Source organism: Pocillopora damicornis, chromosome 1 (assembly GCF_964200805.1).
Source record: "Pocillopora damicornis chromosome 1, jaPocDami1.2, whole genome shotgun sequence".
Classification (NCBI taxonomy): Eukaryota; Metazoa; Cnidaria; class Anthozoa; order Scleractinia; family Pocilloporidae; genus Pocillopora; species Pocillopora damicornis.
Window position 1 is genome coordinate 33016534 of NC_142670.1, and position 17991 is coordinate 33034524.

General features: G+C 37.8%; 3 protein-coding genes across 4 annotated transcripts in view; all 3 read right to left on the bottom strand.

The window, feature by feature from the left end:
- Positions 1-3920, bottom strand: part of LOC149053397 (uromodulin-like) — a 32439-nt gene extending 28519 nt beyond the window's left edge. The window contains exon 1 of one of the 2 annotated variants that reach the window (XM_089190159.1): positions 3778-3920. In XM_089190159.1, coding sequence (XP_089046285.1) covers positions 3778-3847 — 70 coding nt within the window. In that variant the 5' untranslated portion in view covers positions 3848-3920. The remainder of the gene's footprint in view (positions 1-3777) is intronic. The other variant, XM_089190154.1, reaches the window with a different exon arrangement.
- Positions 3921-8165: 4245 nt separating this feature from the next.
- Positions 8166-10966, bottom strand: LOC149053398 (uncharacterized). Its single transcript, XM_089182921.1, has 2 exons — positions 10697-10966; positions 8166-8990 (listed from the first exon to the last, which is right to left on the bottom strand). Exons 1-2 carry the CDS (start codon positions 10727-10729, stop codon positions 8166-8168), a joined length of 858 nt encoding a protein of 285 aa, XP_089039047.1. The 5' UTR covers positions 10730-10966.
- Positions 10967-11169: 203 nt separating this feature from the next.
- Positions 11170-11853, bottom strand: LOC149053399 (uncharacterized). Its single transcript, XM_089182930.1, has one exon. It carries the CDS (start codon positions 11851-11853, stop codon positions 11170-11172), a length of 684 nt encoding a protein of 227 aa, XP_089039056.1.
- Positions 11854-17991: the final 6138 nt, after the last annotated feature.

The window sequence follows — 17991 nt, forward strand, 5'->3', positions numbered from 1 at the left end:
AGTAAAAATTGACAAATTTTAACCGTTAGTCGTAAAAAAAATCAACCGTAAAAAATAGGTCTAGTGGAAACAATAGAAAGGTGTTAACCATTAGCTGTAAAACCCATCACCCCATTGGGACCCTCTACCTATGCCTAAGTCATTAATCTCTTATTCGGTTGATAAATCTTCTCGGAGCATTTTTTCTTTAAATTAATTGTTAGTTTTGATTTCGTTTTCGGTCACAAAATCAAAGAAATTTGCAAAAAAGAAAATTGAGAATCGCTGTGAATCTGTTTTAGCTACCTTTTTTCTTACTCCGCCTCTGGACACTAGTTTAAAACTTTGAAATACTGAAACTGGGAATAAAACGTCAATTTGTTTTAAAACATTCTTTATAGATGTTTTCGAATTTGACGGCAATATGACTTAGTGGTCAGGGTGGGCAATACTTGCAATCTGTTGATCCCGGGCTCAAACCCCCACCATCCTACTCTCTGGATTTTTTTTTTTTTTTTTTTTACCCAGTATTCCACTGTGTGGCTACAATTTGTTTATAGCCAATATTACTTCCCCATCTCTTAAAACGTATTACACTTATTCATACCACGTATTACCCTTATTTGGTTGACTGATATGGTCAATAAGTATGGCGTAAAAATGGATAACACGAAATAGATAACTCGCGTCCCGTATAGCAGCAATCTAATTCTTTGATGTCAGTCTCTCTTTTTCTTTTTTTTTTAAGTTTTCAATAAAGTCTACGAGTCCTCAGCTTCTACATTAGCTAATAAACTTAAAGAAATATCGCTGAGAAAAGGTTCAAAAAGGAATCCCGTTGAGTTCTAATAAGCTCTTTAGTTTGAATAAGCAATACATCTCCCGTAAACGGTGGATGTTAAACTACAGAAATCCCATCATTTTTTTGGAGAAACCTACAACCTCATGTCTCGATATATTAGGATTGCATAAAAAGTGTCGAGGCAGAACCCATCAAATATCTTATATTGATTGAGCATGATCCAGTGTAGACAGCCTCTATACTTAATCCAGGGCCTTAATGAGACGAAATTCTGAATGTTGTTGTTAATCGCAACCTTGATCTTAAGGATAATAGCAAATTGATATTTAGAAAGGGTGTACCGTAATTTCTGATTGGATTCAGCCGAACCATCCAGTATTGTATTTGGCTTCTAAGGCGTTCATTGGAATATCTTTTAAATTATAATTGATAATAGATAAAATTGCTGCAGACTTAAGGTAAACGAGACCTGCAAGTCAACATTTAGTTCCCGACTCGTTCCTATTGGGAGCCTTGCAAATTAACTTCCATATTTTTCAAGGTTCTTCTACTTCAAATCATTACTTCTGTCATAATATGAACGGAATTCAAACGAGCTGCATATCAGTTTAAGTTGGGAACAGGACAAAACAATTTGTGAAAGGAAATCTTTATAAGTTCAGAAAAAAAAAAACCCATAATTTTTGGGAAGTTGTATATTTCAAATGAAGAAGATTTCTGTCATCAACTCTTATTTTTCTTTACCGCAAATTGAACCCAAACAGCATGCTTTGTCACTGTTTTAAATCCTCTGTCATCGCTCTATGGAATTTCCCGTCGTTTCGAGTTTCACAATTTGTGACGAGCCTGGAACCGCCAGCACTGACTTTTTATAATTTGGTACTTTTATCTATTTGCGTTAATGATGGAACTACAATTTCGAGAAGTAGTGTCATTATAAACATAAAACAAATTTTGCAGAGAAAAGGTTCGAGAAGTAAACACGTTGTAGAAAACTAAAAATTAAGGATAATGATCTTGTTTATTTCGAATACCTGAAGCTGCTTTTTTCGCCAAAAGTTTGTTATACCCACATTTGGAAGCTCGGTAAATTTCATCTTCTTTTTATTTCAACCACACAGAAATAGAGGAGTTAAGGATGGATATCAAATCTTGTCATGGGATAAAAGTCAAACGCAAGTTATTCCTTCATTAAGTACAATCATATCTTACCTTCAAAGATCCAACGTTCCTTGGTGCCCAACTTTAGTGTTATTGAGCCAAACGTGTTTTCTTTTATTACTGTCTGGTATCTATGGTTACGATAGAAGCTGTTGGTTTCAAGCCAAGATAATCATTAATATTAGAAATGAACTTCCCTCTTCCTGTTTGGGTTCTTTGCACCAAAATGATCTTTGCCCCTGAATGACCGAATGCACGAGATGGCATAAACATGACAAGATCAAGGACTAGTGTCAATAAACAGTTGCTTGACTATTGAATATTTATTAAAGGAATGTATCACTGAAGAGGTTCCTTGTGTCTCTTTTCTTCGAACGGTCATCATGAGCGGGGGAAATTCACGCGAATTATATCTTTGGTGCCCAACGTTAGTGTTATTGAGCCAAACGTGTTTTCTTTTATTACTGTCTGGTAGCTATGGTTACGATAGAAGCTGTTGGTTTCAAGCCAAGATGATCATTAATATTAGAAATGAACTTACCTCTTCCTGTTTGGGTTCTTTGCATCAAAATGATCTTTGCCCCTGAATGATCGAATGCACGAAATGGCATATACATGACAAAATCAAGGACCAGTTTCAATAAACAGTTACTAGACTATTGAGTATTTATTAAAGGAATGCATTACTGAAGAGGTTCCTTGTGTCTCTCTTCTTCGAACGGTCATCATGAGCAGGGGAAATTCGTGCGAATTGAATCCGAAAAAAATTAACATACTTGTCTTGCGTTAATGAGCAGATTTATGTTAGTTTAGAAAACTTTTCTAAACGTATAAATCTAGAATGAAAATTTTAAATTCTTACTTGTGTTAACCAATGTAGGTTGTTAGAGTTGCTTAGCTATGGTAATTATAATCAAGTCTTTATTTCCGACATTTGTTTTCTAAAAAGAACTCGTTTATCTTTCCATCGTTTTTAGTTATTCATTTACTTTTTCTCATTTCGGAAAACGTCGTCCACCTACATAATTTTTCTAATGTTGAATAATGGTGATCACAGCAACAGCGTTTTAAAGCACTGAATAATATATACTTGAATAAATTTCAGTCTAGGGTATCTTTGCTGCGAGATTAATTTTGGAAGAACAAAAAACTGAAAAATTGCACGAAGCTTCTGTGCAAACGTTTTTTAAGAATCACCTGAATTAAGCTATTTCTCATTTGGCAAGTTTTAAAGCCTCCACTTCAAAAATTAGCACTTGGAAGATTTTTTTTTCAATTCCACAAAATGGCTTAAAGCTTATGAGACCGGCTACCCTATTTTTATAAACAATTGCTTGAAACCAGAAAGAGTGGTTTGCTCCAAATGCCAGCACTGTTCTTCTATAAAAATGACTTCGCTTAAGTTAGTTAAGAGCGGCCAATTTTTCTTCCATGCAAATTATCGAATTCCCGACTGCGAAACAAAAACAAAATATTTTTGATAGAATTGATTACCCGTCCATGTAAATAAGAGCTGAGCGTTAGGATTGAAGTCGTTTTATTATTTTGTAACAACACACTTTTAAAATTTCCAACATGGTCCATCATAATAACACACCTTTCAATACCATTCAATGTCTACAAAACAAGTTTACAAGTTTGAGGTTCCTTCCCTTTAGAGATCTTTTTTGTTGAGTTCAGGTTTTTAGTTTTGTCATAGCGACACGTTGTAAGCTCAGTGAATCAACTGTTGTGAATCAGCGAAATAGAAATAAAGAATGATGGAAAATAAGATTACACGGGCTAAAGTATGAACATAGGGATAGCAAATGATTTGCATTTTGCAACTCGATTACCTTTACCAAACGTCAAGTAAGTCATCGATGAAGTCCAGACTGCGAATATACGAAACACTGAAAACTCCATGCTTCCTCAAGACAACGGAGCTCTATATTTATTCTCTCACTATGCCACAGATTTCGAGTGGACCACCTGCATTCAATCATGGATTAAGTAATAGAAACCGACATTTTTGTATTGAAAATGGGATGTTAACAAAGTTAACAGCAGTTGGTTCAGACCCAATGAAGTTATTGAAGCAAATAAAATACGTGGGCACGCATTTCAATGTCTGGGAATAAACACGTTTTGAATGAATTTCTTTTATCGTGTTTGTAATTGTTAAGCAGTACCACCCAATTCACAACATCGAGCAAAATATTTTCTCGTTTGGCCCTCTTACTTACTCTAAAAAATACAGGTACAATAATTGAAAGATGGTTTTCCTTTTTGAATTCCTAGGTAACTTTCTCTTCCTTTGCATTCACTGACGTCAACATTAATTAATGATGAGTTCCAATAAGCTCTTTTGTTTGAACAAATAGAAAATCTCCCTTGTAAAATTTAAAAACGATCTCTGGCTAAAACTTTTAAAAATACGAGCTTTCGGCTGTTTGCGCTGCAGCCTTCAACGGGTAAAATGATAAAAAGGTAAGAAATACTAGGTGTGAAGTACAAAGTAGGAAATTAAAAATGCTAATAACTAAGAATGTTTGTTAAAAATACTAGGTGTTAAGTATAAAGTAGGAAATTAAAAATGCTAATAACTAAGAATGTTTGTTAAAAAGAATGTTGTATTGTCCGGGCAAAGGACAGGAATTGTTGTCCGCATTGGGAGTTAACTTGGAATGCCACGCTTCTAGTGTTTTTCTTGTTCTAAAACTGCCTTTGTCAAAAAAACCCGACGCTCAACAGTGTTGTCCCCGGAGAAACTTGTTGGCACATTTTTCAAGATGGTCGAGGCGTCCGAATCACGCAAGTTGTTCGCCTCTCTTCCATACATTAAAGGCGTAACAGAACCTCTGACTCGTGTCCTCAAAAAACACGACATCACAGTGGTGAACAAACCACTTATCACCCTCCAACAACAGTTCCCGGCCCCAAAATTTCGACCATTATTGGAATCTCAAACAAATGTTGTTTATAAAATTCCTTGTGGTGACTGTTCATGGTGTTATATTGGTGAGACTGGCAGGGCCTTCAACACAAGAAAGAAAGAACACCTCAGAAATGTGAAAACCGCGGCAAAAGGCTCAAGAATTTCCAATCACGTCTGGGCCAATACTCACGCAATAGACTTTAATAATGCATCTATTATTGACAAAGGCAGTTTTAGAACAAGAAAAACACTAGAAGCGTGGCATTCCAAGTTAACTCCCAATGCGGACAACAATTCCTGTCCTTTGCCCGGACTATACAACATTCTTTTTAACAAACATTCTTAGTTATTAGCATTTTTAATTTCCTACTTTATACTTAACACCTAGTATTTTTAACAAACATTCTTAGTTTTTAGCATTTTTAATTTCCTACTTTGTACTTCACACCAAGTATTTCTTACCTTTTTATCATTTTACCCGTTGAAGGCTGTAGCGCAAACAGCCGAAAGCTCGTATTTTTAAAAGTTTTAGCCAGAGATCGTTTTTAAATTTTACAAGATGTTTTATCCTGGCTGCGGCCCCTCTATCTTTTCAAGAAAATCTCCCGTAAAAGGGGAATCTTGAAACTTTTGAAATACCATAAATTTGCCGAGCAACTTACGACCCGATAAACTAGGATTGCTGAAAGTGTCGAGGCAGAACCCATCAGATACCTTATAATGATTGAGCACGATCCAGTATAGACAGCTGCTATCCTTTATCCAAGGTCTAAGTGAGACGACGCTCTCAATGTTGTTTAAAGCGTAACTTCGATCTCAAGGATAATAGCGCATTGGATAATTGATATTTGAAAAAGGTGTGCCGTAATTTATGATTGGATTCAGCCAAACCATCCAGTATTAGATTCGACTTTCAAGGCTTTCATTGGAATATTTTAAATTATAAAATATTTTCAGGTCTTCCTCTTTCAGATAAAAATTGGTGCAAACTTAAGGTTAACGAGATCTGTGAGCCAAAATCGATTCTCCCTCCCTTTTTCTGATTGGGAGCCATCCAAATCAACTTCCATACATTTTCCATAATTTGAACGGAATTCAATCGAGCCGCATATCAGTCTAAGTTGAGGATAGGGATAAGACAAAACAATTTTTGAACGTAAATCTTTATAATTACAAAACAAAAACAACCATAGTTTTCGGGAAGTTGGATATTTCAAATGCAGAAGTTTGTTTTCGCCACCGTTATTTTTCTTTATTATAAATTGAACCCAAACAGCAGGCTTCGTCATTGTATTAAATCCTCTATCAATGAAGATTTAGATATATGAAAATTCACATATTTGCACATATATCTAAATATTTCATATATCTAAATCTTCATTCACTCGGATGTTTATTTGTACCCAATTCATTGACCAGCTCCCAGTTGGCTTGTTAGCTCAATTGGTAGAGCGCTCCACCGGTATCGCAGAGGTCATAGGTTCAAAACCCGTACGGGCCTGAAATTTTTTTCAGGTCCTACTTACAACTACTAGTTTCAGTAGTGTTCTTAGCTGCGAGGATCTTCTAAATCCTCTATCGTTGCTTTATGGAATATCCTGTCGTTTCCATTTTTACAAGTTTTGAGGAGCTTGGAACCGCCAGCACTGACATTTTATAATGTAGTACTTTTCTCTATTTACGGTGATAATGGAGATACGAGGAATGTCATTATAAACATAACGAAATATCGCTGAGAAAAGGTTTAAGAAGTATACCCGTTGTAGGAAACAAGAAATCAAGGATAATGATCTTGTTTATTTGAAGTGGCTGATGCTGTTTTCCCGCCAAATGTTGGTGATATCCACATTTGAAATCTCGGTATATTTCATTTTCGTTTTATTTCAACTAAACAGAAACAGAGGAGTTAAGGGAAGATATCAAATCTTCTCATGAGATGAAATTCAAACTCGAGTTATCTCTGCATTAAGTACGATCATGTCTTACCTTCGAAGATCCAACGTTCTTTTGTGTCCAACTCTAGTGTTATTGAGCCAAACATATTTTCTTTCATTACTCTCTGGTAGCTATGGTTACGATAGAAACTGTTGGTTTCAAACCGAGATGATCACTAATTTTAGAAATGAACTTCCCTCTTCCTGTTTGGGCTGTTTGCATAAAAGGCTAAATTGGTTAAACAATATAGGGCGAATAATTTAACCTAATAAACGGATTGACTAGAGTAATGAGGTGAATAGAGTAGATTGACTAGGCTAATTGGTGAATTTTATATATTCGGTTACAGGATATAATGAGACTGATAAGAGAGAAGTTTTTTCAAACGTTTTAAGTCATCCATAATTTATAAGTGAAACGAGACTTACCTGTAAGTTGAAGTTTGACTGTAATTCTATGAGATACCAATCACGAACTAGGGACTCACGTGAGATATGTGCGAGTAGCCCGAGCGATCAGTCTTTAAAGGCAAATGATTGCAAACAATAATGGGTGGGAAGTAATAAGATGAATGTGCTACATAGCCACCGAGTGAAGGGGTAGGGCACGTGACTCCCTAGTTCGTGACTGGTATCTCATAGAATTACAGTCAAACTTCAACTTACAGGTAAGTCTCGTTTAACTTATAAATTCTATTTCGACACCAGTCCTACTCACTAGTGAGTCACGTGAGACTTTAAAGCAGTGCAATTATGAGCAAAGAAATAAACACAAACAGGTTTATTTACAAAAACTATGTGTACAAAACAACTACTGCAATATGGCTTGCCAGTCTATGGTGCACAGAGTGCACTTCAGGAAAGAAGGCAGTAAACAGTAAGCTGCCAAGTTCCCAGATTCATTGTCATAGGGAGTCTGCCTATAATAGGCAGCAACTAAATAAACACAACAAACATATGGTAATGAGTACTGGTTAACAGTAACAAATGTCTTGTAACAATGCTATGTGTAGAGGTTCTCCAATAGGAGTTGTTCATAAGCTTTACTTGATGTGACGATGGGTTTCCTGTAGAATCTCCCAAAGGTTGTCGCATTCAACCAGCCTGCGTTATCCATGATTGTAGACAATGGAACCTTACACTTTGCAGCTGCAGATGCAGAAGCTGCCCTGGTGCTATGTCCCTTAAAGACTGAGGTATCTATTCCTGACTTTTCAAGAACCCTTTTTAGCCATCGAGAAATCGTGTCAGTTGAAACTGGCTTGTGAGGCTTTTGGAAACTCACTAGCAGATGGTCACTCCTTTTCCTAAGGTGACTTGTCCTTTTGACATATTCAGATAAGCAGACGATAGGGCACAGACGGTTGTCTGGTCAGTAGGCTGTGAATGTTAAGTCTGACACATGCTTTCCTGGCCGAGAGGTCTTCAAAAGTTTGTTGATGATGAATACAAAGCTATCGTCCTTCAATACCATATTGCTAACAGAAAGCAAATGCAGTGTCTGACACCTCTGCCCTGATAACAAAGCTAAAAGCATTGTCGTTTTGAAGGTGAGATCCTTCAAAGTTAAGCCCGGAGGTGGGTGAAGGTTTGACAAGTAAGCCAGGACAGTGTTGACATCCCAAATGTTCTTGTATTTAGGGAGGGAAGGTTTCAATTCAAACACGCCTTTGAGGAAACGACACACCATGGGGTGGGTACCAAACGACATATTGTTAGCCAATGTAACAATAGATGAGATGGCACTCCTCGCAGTGTTAATAGCACTGTATCCTATGCCAGAGTCATAGAGTTCAGCAAGAAAATTGATTCCCTCCTCTACAGGGGGACAAATGGGATCAATGCTCCTTGTACTACAGTAGCGTCTCCATTTCTCAAGGTAAGTAGCATATTGCTTTCTTGTGCCTGACCGCCAGGAGTGTTCCATGACTGTGGTAGCTGTTGTCGAAAGGCCTTTGCCGTTGAGGTATCTCCGGACAAGTGACACAGAATCAGGCACAGTTTCTTGTGAAGTGGATGAGGTTACTGTGGGCTGCTGGGTAGGAACAGAGTGTCTCTGTCCTTTGGAAGCTGTACTGGTGGTTGTATTAACATCTGCATTAACTTGGGCCACCACGGTTGAGTTGGCCATTTTGGAACAAGTAGAAGCCCTGTTGCCTTCTCCTCTTGAATCTTTTGAAGAACTATTGTTATCAGGCTAAATGGTGGAAAAGCATAAAATAAGTAATGTTGCCAAGACATGTGAAAAGCATTGATGGCAAAAGCTTCTGGGTCTGCTCTATAAGAGACATAGGGCGTGATCTGGCAATTGATCCTAGACGCAAATAGGTCGATGTTAAGGGTAACATTGAGCTTGGTAAAGGCCCTTGCAAAGAGAGTTTTCTTTAAGCACCATTCAGTACACCTCCTAAATGTACGCGACTCTTTGTCTGCCTTTACATTTTCACACCCTGGTATACGAGCCATAGTCAGCCATATATCGTGCTTAATGCACCAATCCCATATGTCTTTAGTTAGCTTGTTTAGCTTAGGGGAGTGGCTTGTACCCATCTGGTTAATAGTTGATTCAATGGTAGTATTATCGACCATGACCTTAACATGTTTGCCATGAGTCAAAGTACTGAATGATTTTAAGGCAAAGAATACAGCTAACACTTCGAGAAAATTGATGTGCTCCTTAGCCTCTTCAACAGTCCAAAGTCCCCCAGTTGAAGAATCACTGGTTGCTGCACCCCACCCCTGTTTTGAGGCATCAGAAGTAATGGTAATATCTACTTCTCCTCGATTTATCGGGTTGGATGCAGTCTCGATTGATTCAATCCACCACTTAAGCTCTTCACCTGTTTGGCTGGATATGCACATTGTGGCATCAAAGTTCCATTTGCTAGCATTAAGAGCTATAGTTTTATCTCGTTCTAAATAGCGGTAGTGAAGGGGTCCATAGGCAACGCCAGGAAAGCTAGATACTGTAAGCCCAAGGACCTTGGATACATCCCTAATAGTAGGCTTTTTACAGTGCAACATAACAGTAGCTGCCTGTTTTAGCTTAACAGCCTTATCAGGTGTAAGGTAGACTTGCATGTTAACTGAGTCTATAGTAAAACCCAGAAATACCAGTTTTTGAGTTGGGATGAACACCGACTTCTCAGGGTGTACCACAAATGCCAAACTGTCTAATAATTTTACCGTGTCAACCACATTTTTTGCACAATCATCCCAGACTGTCCCCATCAACCAGGAGTCATCTATGTAACCTGACAATAAGTGGCCAAGCTGTCGAAGGGGGGCAAAGACTGGTTTCATTAGCTTGGTAAATTTCCTAGGGCAAAAGGCGAACCCATTGGGAAAACATGTAAACTGAAATAACATGTTGTTCCACTCAAATTTGAGGTACTTCTGGTGTGGCTTTGCAATAGGGACCGAATAGTAAGCATCTTTTAAATCGATTGACGCCATGTAACAATTTGGGGTCATGAGCCTAATTGCTGTCCAGACCGAGTCCATTTTAAAATTTTGGTATTCAACATGCTGGTTAAAGCTTTTCAAATTTAAGATCATTCGAGATGATCCATCTTTTTTATTTGTCACAAAAATAGGCGAAATATATTCTCCACTTTCATGTTGAGTGGGTACAATGACACCTTTGTCAAGCAATTTTTTAATTTCAACTTCAATAACTAGTGAGTCACTGATGTTGAATGTTTTCCTTTTGGAAACCAAGTTTTTTGTGGGCTGTGTGGAAAATTCAATGTACTGACCCCTAACACAGTTAAGGACTTCCGAGTCGGAAGTTAGTTCTTTCCATTTACAAAGGAAATGTGTCAGTTGGCCAGCCCTGAAGCTTTGCACCTTATTCGCAAAGATATGTTTCATATTGGACTCAAACAAGACAAGATTATTTACCTGTAAATTATCAAGTGTGTCAGCGGAAATCATTGCTGCTTCTTCCCTTGGTCCTGTTGTCGGAAGAAGGGTTTTTGAAGTGGCTTCGAGTTCCACTGACGGCCTTTGGCTAAAAAAGGCTTGCTTCGCCGATCAAATTTTTGGTAGTTTCGGGAAGGGTGTCCCTTCGAGTTTTTGTGGCGATTCCCAACTGCTGTAGAGCTTACTCTGTTGGATGCTCGTATATTATTCAGCTGGGTTTGCAGGTCGTTTCCAAACAGCTGAGCTGTTACAGGAACATGGGAAGCACACAGACCAGCATAATCTTTGTTCAGCTGCGGTTTGAGAGACTCCCTGCGACGGTGGGACAGGTCGATATGTGCGTGCCCTAGGAGAGCGACCGCATCGGTGTTCACTTTGACAAGTTTCTGAATGTCAGAGTCTGACTTCGGCTGCTTCGAATTCTTCATTTCTAGCAGCATCCCAATGGATTTTCACTTTGCAGCACCAGCTGGGGCAATCGTTTTCTGGATTGAGCTGGACCTGAGGTCCTGCTGTTTCACTGAGTGGCTCAGTTTATCCCAGATTCCAGGATTAACCCGCGGTGTTGTGAGAGTCTCACAGTTCGCCGGGCGTAAATACTTCGCCGACTTATCCTTTAGTTTCGAGTCTGGCAATTTCTTAGACCACAGGTTGTTGATAAAGTCCGCCAGTTGTTTCTCAATAGCCGGACCTGAGTCGTCTGCATTAAGAAAATCCTCTGCGATTTCTGACAACAATGGGTCATTGCTGCCATCGTTTTGCTCAAGTGGAGCACGTGGTTTATCCTTGGAAATTCCGTCGGCTTCAGTGCCACAAAGGGCCTGCAAGTCTGCATCAGAGTCTTCTCCATCGTGCTCTGAACCATCGGAGGCACTCATTTCGTCTCTGGAACAGTGTTTACGCCGTTTAGGGTCGATTTGTTCGTCTGTGTGGCTGGAGTGAAGACGCTTCAGCGACTGCTGCACGGCGATCATCGAGTCTGCCATTGCTCCGAGGTTTCTGTTCACATTTTGCATCATACTAAACATGGGATCCGGGTGGACATCAGTTGGAGTCTTTTCTTTAGGGTCCGTTTCAACGGTTAAGAGTTCGTCCTCCCCCTCAGTGGAAAGTATTTGATCATGTTCGTCCGCCATAATCCAAGCACTGGAAGAATACACGACCGACCGCTCTGGAATTACGCGCCCAACTGATCGCTCGGGCTACTCGCACATATCTCACGTGACTCACTAGTGAGTAGGACTGGTGTCGAAATAGAATTGTCTAAAACGGGTTTATTTTCCTTGTATGAGTCTTTATATTATTTTCTACCATCAGTTTGTACTATAATACCAGTTGTGATACTTAAACAGCTTCACATGCTCTAGACTTGTTTACCAACATTGTTTGCGTGCTTGAAGCGTCTAAGGCGTCAAACAGGTGCTATCAGACTATATTGCGTGATGTATCATAGTTAAACCAGCCCACTTGAAACCGAGGCTGCTGCGATATGATCATCTGCTCAAAATTTCCTAGATTGACCTACCGGAAACTTTAAAGAAGTTTACAAAATATTGATGAATTTCTCTCTTGTAAAAAAGTTACAAAAAAAATTTAAACCTTTAAAATACTCTGTCCATTTTAGCACGAACACACATGCAGAAGGATCCAGCACTCATCGATTCGTTTAAGATACCGCACCAAGTTGTTGTTGTGGTCAGTGATACGGTTTCGGCTCTCGAACTTGCAAGTTTATTCAAAAATAAATTTCATTTTACGGCCCTCACGGGTCAGCACAATAAAATTAACTCACGCCCCAGCAGGAAAGGTAGACGATTATCCATTGTGCTGCGACGACAAGCTGAGATCATTGTTTGCGACATGAACGTCAGGCGGCTTTGTAACAGTTGTTGCACGCAATGGGTTAAAAACAATCCAGTGGTTGGATTAAGAATGGTTCTATTGTTTTCAAGATTTTTCATGGAAGACCCCAAATATTTATGTTGCAATGGAGCAAAAAATCTGTCTCATAGTAAATATCTCTTGGTGAGTTAAATGCGACGGAAACTCAACAAACATAATTGAAATGTTTGTTCTAAGCGTTTTCTTCGGTTAGCTTTGAGACCAATTGTTTTTAGCGCATAAAGCTGTTTTTACATTTCTTCGTTCTGGAAAGATGGATTGAAATGTAGGGTGCTATAAAATTGAGGCGAAGGGTTTGTTTACAATAAGTAATGCGTCTCTCAGTTCTGGAAACAAGAAGTTTACGAATGATCCGGTAAGTGAATTTTTTCACAGTTTACAGTATATCTGAAAATTGATTTACTTATTACATCAATAAGAGAACTTTGAAATTAATTTTTTTTTAAAGGAGTAGTCTCTAGTACACAAGGGGCGTGCTCATCATACATAAACAACTTGGTATCTTGCGGTTTCCCAGGCAGCGTCCACATCTAATTATCAGTCGGCGATCACGCTTTCCACTCTTGATGTCTAACCACAATTTTTGTGGCTACTAGGAGGCAAGGCCACATATGTTATTTTTCTTTGAGACCAGATTATCATCAGAGGCTTCCCAGGCCGTGACCACATCTAATTACCAGTCCGTGATCACGCTTTCCAGTCGTGATTTCAAATCACAATCTGTGTGAGTAGTGGCTCCTATAGGAGGCGAAGTCACATATGTTATTCCTTTGTGATCACGCTATCATCACAGGCATAATCACGGCGTGAAATGTTCTTCCCGTAGAACTAAATCTTTTCGGCCGCTAATTTATCAAATTCATCAATTAAATGCACCTAATCAACATCTGGAACTGTGCACAATTCCCATATCTTGACCAAAAATTAAAAATACTCCCTTGCCGGTGGAAAGTTAAGACACGAAAAAAAGGTCCAAAGAGTTATCCAGGCCTACTAGTGAACGTCACGTTTCGTAGTGAAGAATAAACTCGGAATCAAGTATGAGCAAAGCATTTATTTCATTTAATGTGTATAATTCTTAATTTCATTTTTTCTTTGGTGACAGGGACACTTAGAACAACAAGCAGTCTCACTTTTTCAACAGCCTGAAAGGAACAGGATGGTTATGGAAGATTGCAGTTAATAAAAGTAATTATTCTGAGCTACTGAAAAGAGAAATGGGCCATTTCATCCTAACCCTTAACTAATATCAGCAACTGATATAAGTACCATTAAGTCATTAATTGCAATTGAACACTAGCATTGCTTGTGTTATGAGCACTGCCTTGTAAAGAAATCAAGAAGTACGTAAAGTTATATTAGGCAGTCCTTACTGCGAAAGCTTATACCTGTTCGCACTTCATGTAATTCAAGCTGGTGAATAGTTTAAAGTTGAGTGTCAAAAGTCCTAACTTATTCCCGTTCCTCTATTATCTCTAGTTTTTCCCGCTATCAGGCCTTTATTAAATCATATACGTTGTATTTAATCTAGTGTTCACTTTACGACACTCAGTTGAAAATGCTTCAGGTAAGATAAATGTATTTATAAAGAGTTGTACAATTTCTCTAAAACTTAATGATTGATTTCACTAATCTCCTATATTTACACAGTTTAACAGCTGACCTACAAAATGATTCAACCTATTTCAGTGTCCTTTGATTAGATTATCTTCGATTAATGTTAAATCTTATTTAGGTTTATTAAGAAGTAGCAAGAGTTGATCTCATTTGCTATGCATTTAACTTTCTTCTCGGACACGGAAGATAAATAATTGACTACTGAGGGAGTCGTGTATAACTTCATTCCTATCCCTTAACTCTTACCCTATCCTTAACCCAAAATACTGAACACTGGCATTTGGGATTTCTTTTCCACGCCATGATTAATGGTTTTATAGGGTTGGAACAAAGGTAATATATTTCTTTTAAAACCCCTCAACTTAGAAAGATTTTCATTTTAGTGTGAAACTGCAATAAAAAAAGTTAAACTTTAACACCATACCTTATTTAGTCCTTACATAATCGTGTTGCTTTGTTTTTAAAGCATCTATCAGACTGAACATATCATTAGCAGAAACAAAAGCGACATCTAAATTTCAAAATAAACTGAAGCTAAAATTATCATACCATGCAAGATATTGCGTCCTGTACTGCAGCCTCTAACGTTTTGAGACACGAGCTTCGTCATATTTTGTTAGTTAGTTTGTTTGTTATTACTTCTTTAAGCAGTGACTGATTATTTGTGATTATTATTACGAAAGAGATGCTTTGTTTAATGTGAAATTCGAAGCATTTTTGATTGCAAGTTAACAGGACATCATCGGCGTATAACCTCTATAGAAGAAATTCTATGGAAGACTTCGCAAAATCCCTGAAGTACGTGTACCTGAGGATCATTTTATGAGTTCCCTTATTTCTTGAATTTTTTGCTTCACATTCAATCTGTACCACAGTAGCGTGAGTAACAAGCAGGTGGGTAAAGTTTGTAGATGAAGTAGGATCCACAATTTTTGACTGAAATTCGGATTGCATATTTGCAACCGTCAGAACGATCACTAAACCAGACCTTCCTTTTAACTTTACCATCTTCCACTGTAGTATGAGCATCATCCAACCAACCTGACCAGTCTGCACCACATCTGTATGCTGGCACACGCATTTTTGGTATTTTTGTTCCGGCAGCTCCCACCAAACGATACTATCCCCGAGGGAGTTGGCACGGGGAATTCTTATCACACGCATTCTGAAGGAGAAAAAAACACTAAAATGATAACTGAGAAAGGTCATGGGTTTGAGTTAAAGAAGAAACTAAATACAGTATGATCAAATGCACGATAATTTGCATAAACATTCATAATTATTTCCATATCATTCAAAGGCGACGATTTCGAAAAACCGAATTGTAACTCACCTTCGAGCCGCGATAATAAAAATCGGCATCAGTTGTCAAGTCATTGTCATATCTCGGATGCGTAGCGTTATTAAGTTCATAGATGTGAACTGGTTCATTATTCTCCGGATCTTTTTTGAAGTTAGAACTCACGCATTTGTCGTTCAGGTAGCACATTAACTCACAGTCATCCAAGTTCTTGACACGTTTTTCTTCGATAATATGGTTCACCAAACGTCTTTCAGCAATGGAGTGGTAGTCTGGGAACAGCATTTTGCGATCTCGCTCGGAAAAAATGCATAAAAGTAATTTTAGTGATGATAACAATAATGATAATAATATGTTTTCTCCACTAATAAATAGTAAAGTCAAACTTTTAAAAAATTTGGAGAATCCCTCGGTGGAAAAAAGCCTAACCCTAACATGAACTAAAACTTTGATGAGAGGTGCTTGATTTTAGATTGTTTCATGAAGAAATACATAATTGAAAAAATTCGCTAGGACTCTTTTTTATTGAACAGTTATCATCCTCATGCTAATTTCCATTGAGACCAACTATTCTTGTCTGACATCATGCAGTATATCATTCGAAATGTATCAATTTAGGGTCAAACCTTTTTTTAAACTTGCATTTTCTTCGGCAAAGGAAGGCGTTAAACAATTGTCTTATAGTCTTTCCTCTTTTCTATGATTTTTTTATTTTATTACGGTTATACATTCATCCCCTATTTACATTTTATAGCTCCCCTCATGTAAAAGTCTACATAGTTTACATGTCGAAAAAAAAATTACTTGAATCAATTTTTGTAAGCCTTGGAGAATTTTAATGAAACCATCAAATGATAGAAAGTAGGAATGAACTATAGGGCTAGGTCACTGATGTCGATATTAGTGTTGAAAATATTCCATGATTCGTCAGACAGTGCACTTTAGCATTTATGTTTTCAATGCAACATAAATTTAAGTCGATCGACTACCATTATTCAGTAATGCATTAAACAATATAAACCGACGCGTTTATATTAAAGACTGGGGTCTAGCAGCGGTAATTGTGGACTCACGGGACTGCTAATTCAACAATATACGCACGTTTCATGTCTGTGATGTTTGGTGTTTTTTTAGGTAGGAATCCCCATTCGTTATTCACAAAAAAATTAGACGAGAGGATTTTTTTTTACAAATTTCGTTTCGCAACAACATGAATTTAAGTCGCTTGTTATCAAAATAAATGGAGTAGATTTTACATGATATCACTGTGAACATAAAAGGTGGCGTGCAAACGCAAGGAAAGCTGTCATTTCGACGGCCATGTTTTTCTTTCCGCCTTACGGATCGATCCACTTTCGGAAATTTTTTTTTTTTGGGGGGGGGGGGGGGAGCCAGCATGTAAAATACGCGAGTCAGGATCGGAGTCAGCGCGCGAGACCACGGCTAATAGTCATTTGCAACTTCACTGAGATTGATTATAATTATTTGCTGGGGGAACATGATGGAAAATCAAACTTCCCTCCGACACTAATCACGTTAAGTTGGCTACCATGGGACACTCTCTCGGATGAATTAAAGTTTGCAAAAGATGCAGCGTCATCTACTGTTTTAATTTAGCGTAGTCGTTGACTTAGTGCCGTATACACGCAAATAGATTATTAACGAAAGAAAATGTGGTAAAATGCAATATGTCTTATTTCTATCATTTATTCATTCACTCATTAAACTATTTGTTATCGCAATAACAATTTTAGAGATGAAAAGTTACCAGATTTTCTGTATTTCTGAACATTCTTAACTTATGTGAATAGCAACCGAAAATCCCAACGTTAACTGTCGTACTGAAATGAATTATGGTCTTTCCAATCATATTGAACTGAGATCCCCTTCTCTCTGGGCCGAGTCTAACCAATAACGACCGTAACTGATCAAGCGGTTTCTTCTTTTCTCGAGTTTTCTTCTCTAAGAGGCATAGGTATATTAAGATGAATTATTTGTAAAATTTTGTTACATGACTCCAAGTATGGTAGGATTATCAAAAAATGTATCACCTGCCCCTCCTCGAAGGGTTCTTTTCTAGGCCCTAATGGTTTTTAAGTAATGGAACAGCAACGGATTTATTTATTTATTTACAGCTCTTCTGTTCAAATGGATGCTACTGCAGTAGAAAGAAAGCATCGAATAATGTTCGTTCAGCTTTGTTAAGAAATCTGGCACTGAAACATTGCGGGTTGTTTTTTTTGATGACTCTAAAATCTTTCTTATGACTCTTTTTAAGTCATAACACCGTTGCCTACTCGTCTTTGATTGTAATTTTGTTTTAAAAGGATATATCATGCTCAGATAGAGATAAATATAAGAAGTAACAGCGGAAGGTACTGTCATAAGTTATATAAAATTTTTTAATTGGACCACATTGAAAACTTTATTAACCTACTTTTCGATAATGTATACA

Bases quoted from the DNA above. Each gene is read 5' to 3' on its own strand.
- LOC149053398 (XM_089182921.1), bottom strand. From the start codon at position 10,729: ATGATTTCCGCTGACACACTTGATAATTTACAG. The intron at 8,991-10,696 runs GTAAATAATCTT...TCCACCATTTAG, and splicing joins ACACACTTGATAATTTACAG to CCTGATAACAATAGTTCTTC.
- LOC149053399 (XM_089182930.1), bottom strand. From the start codon at position 11,853: ATGGCGGACGAACATGATCAAATACTTTCCACTGAGGGGGAGGACGAA.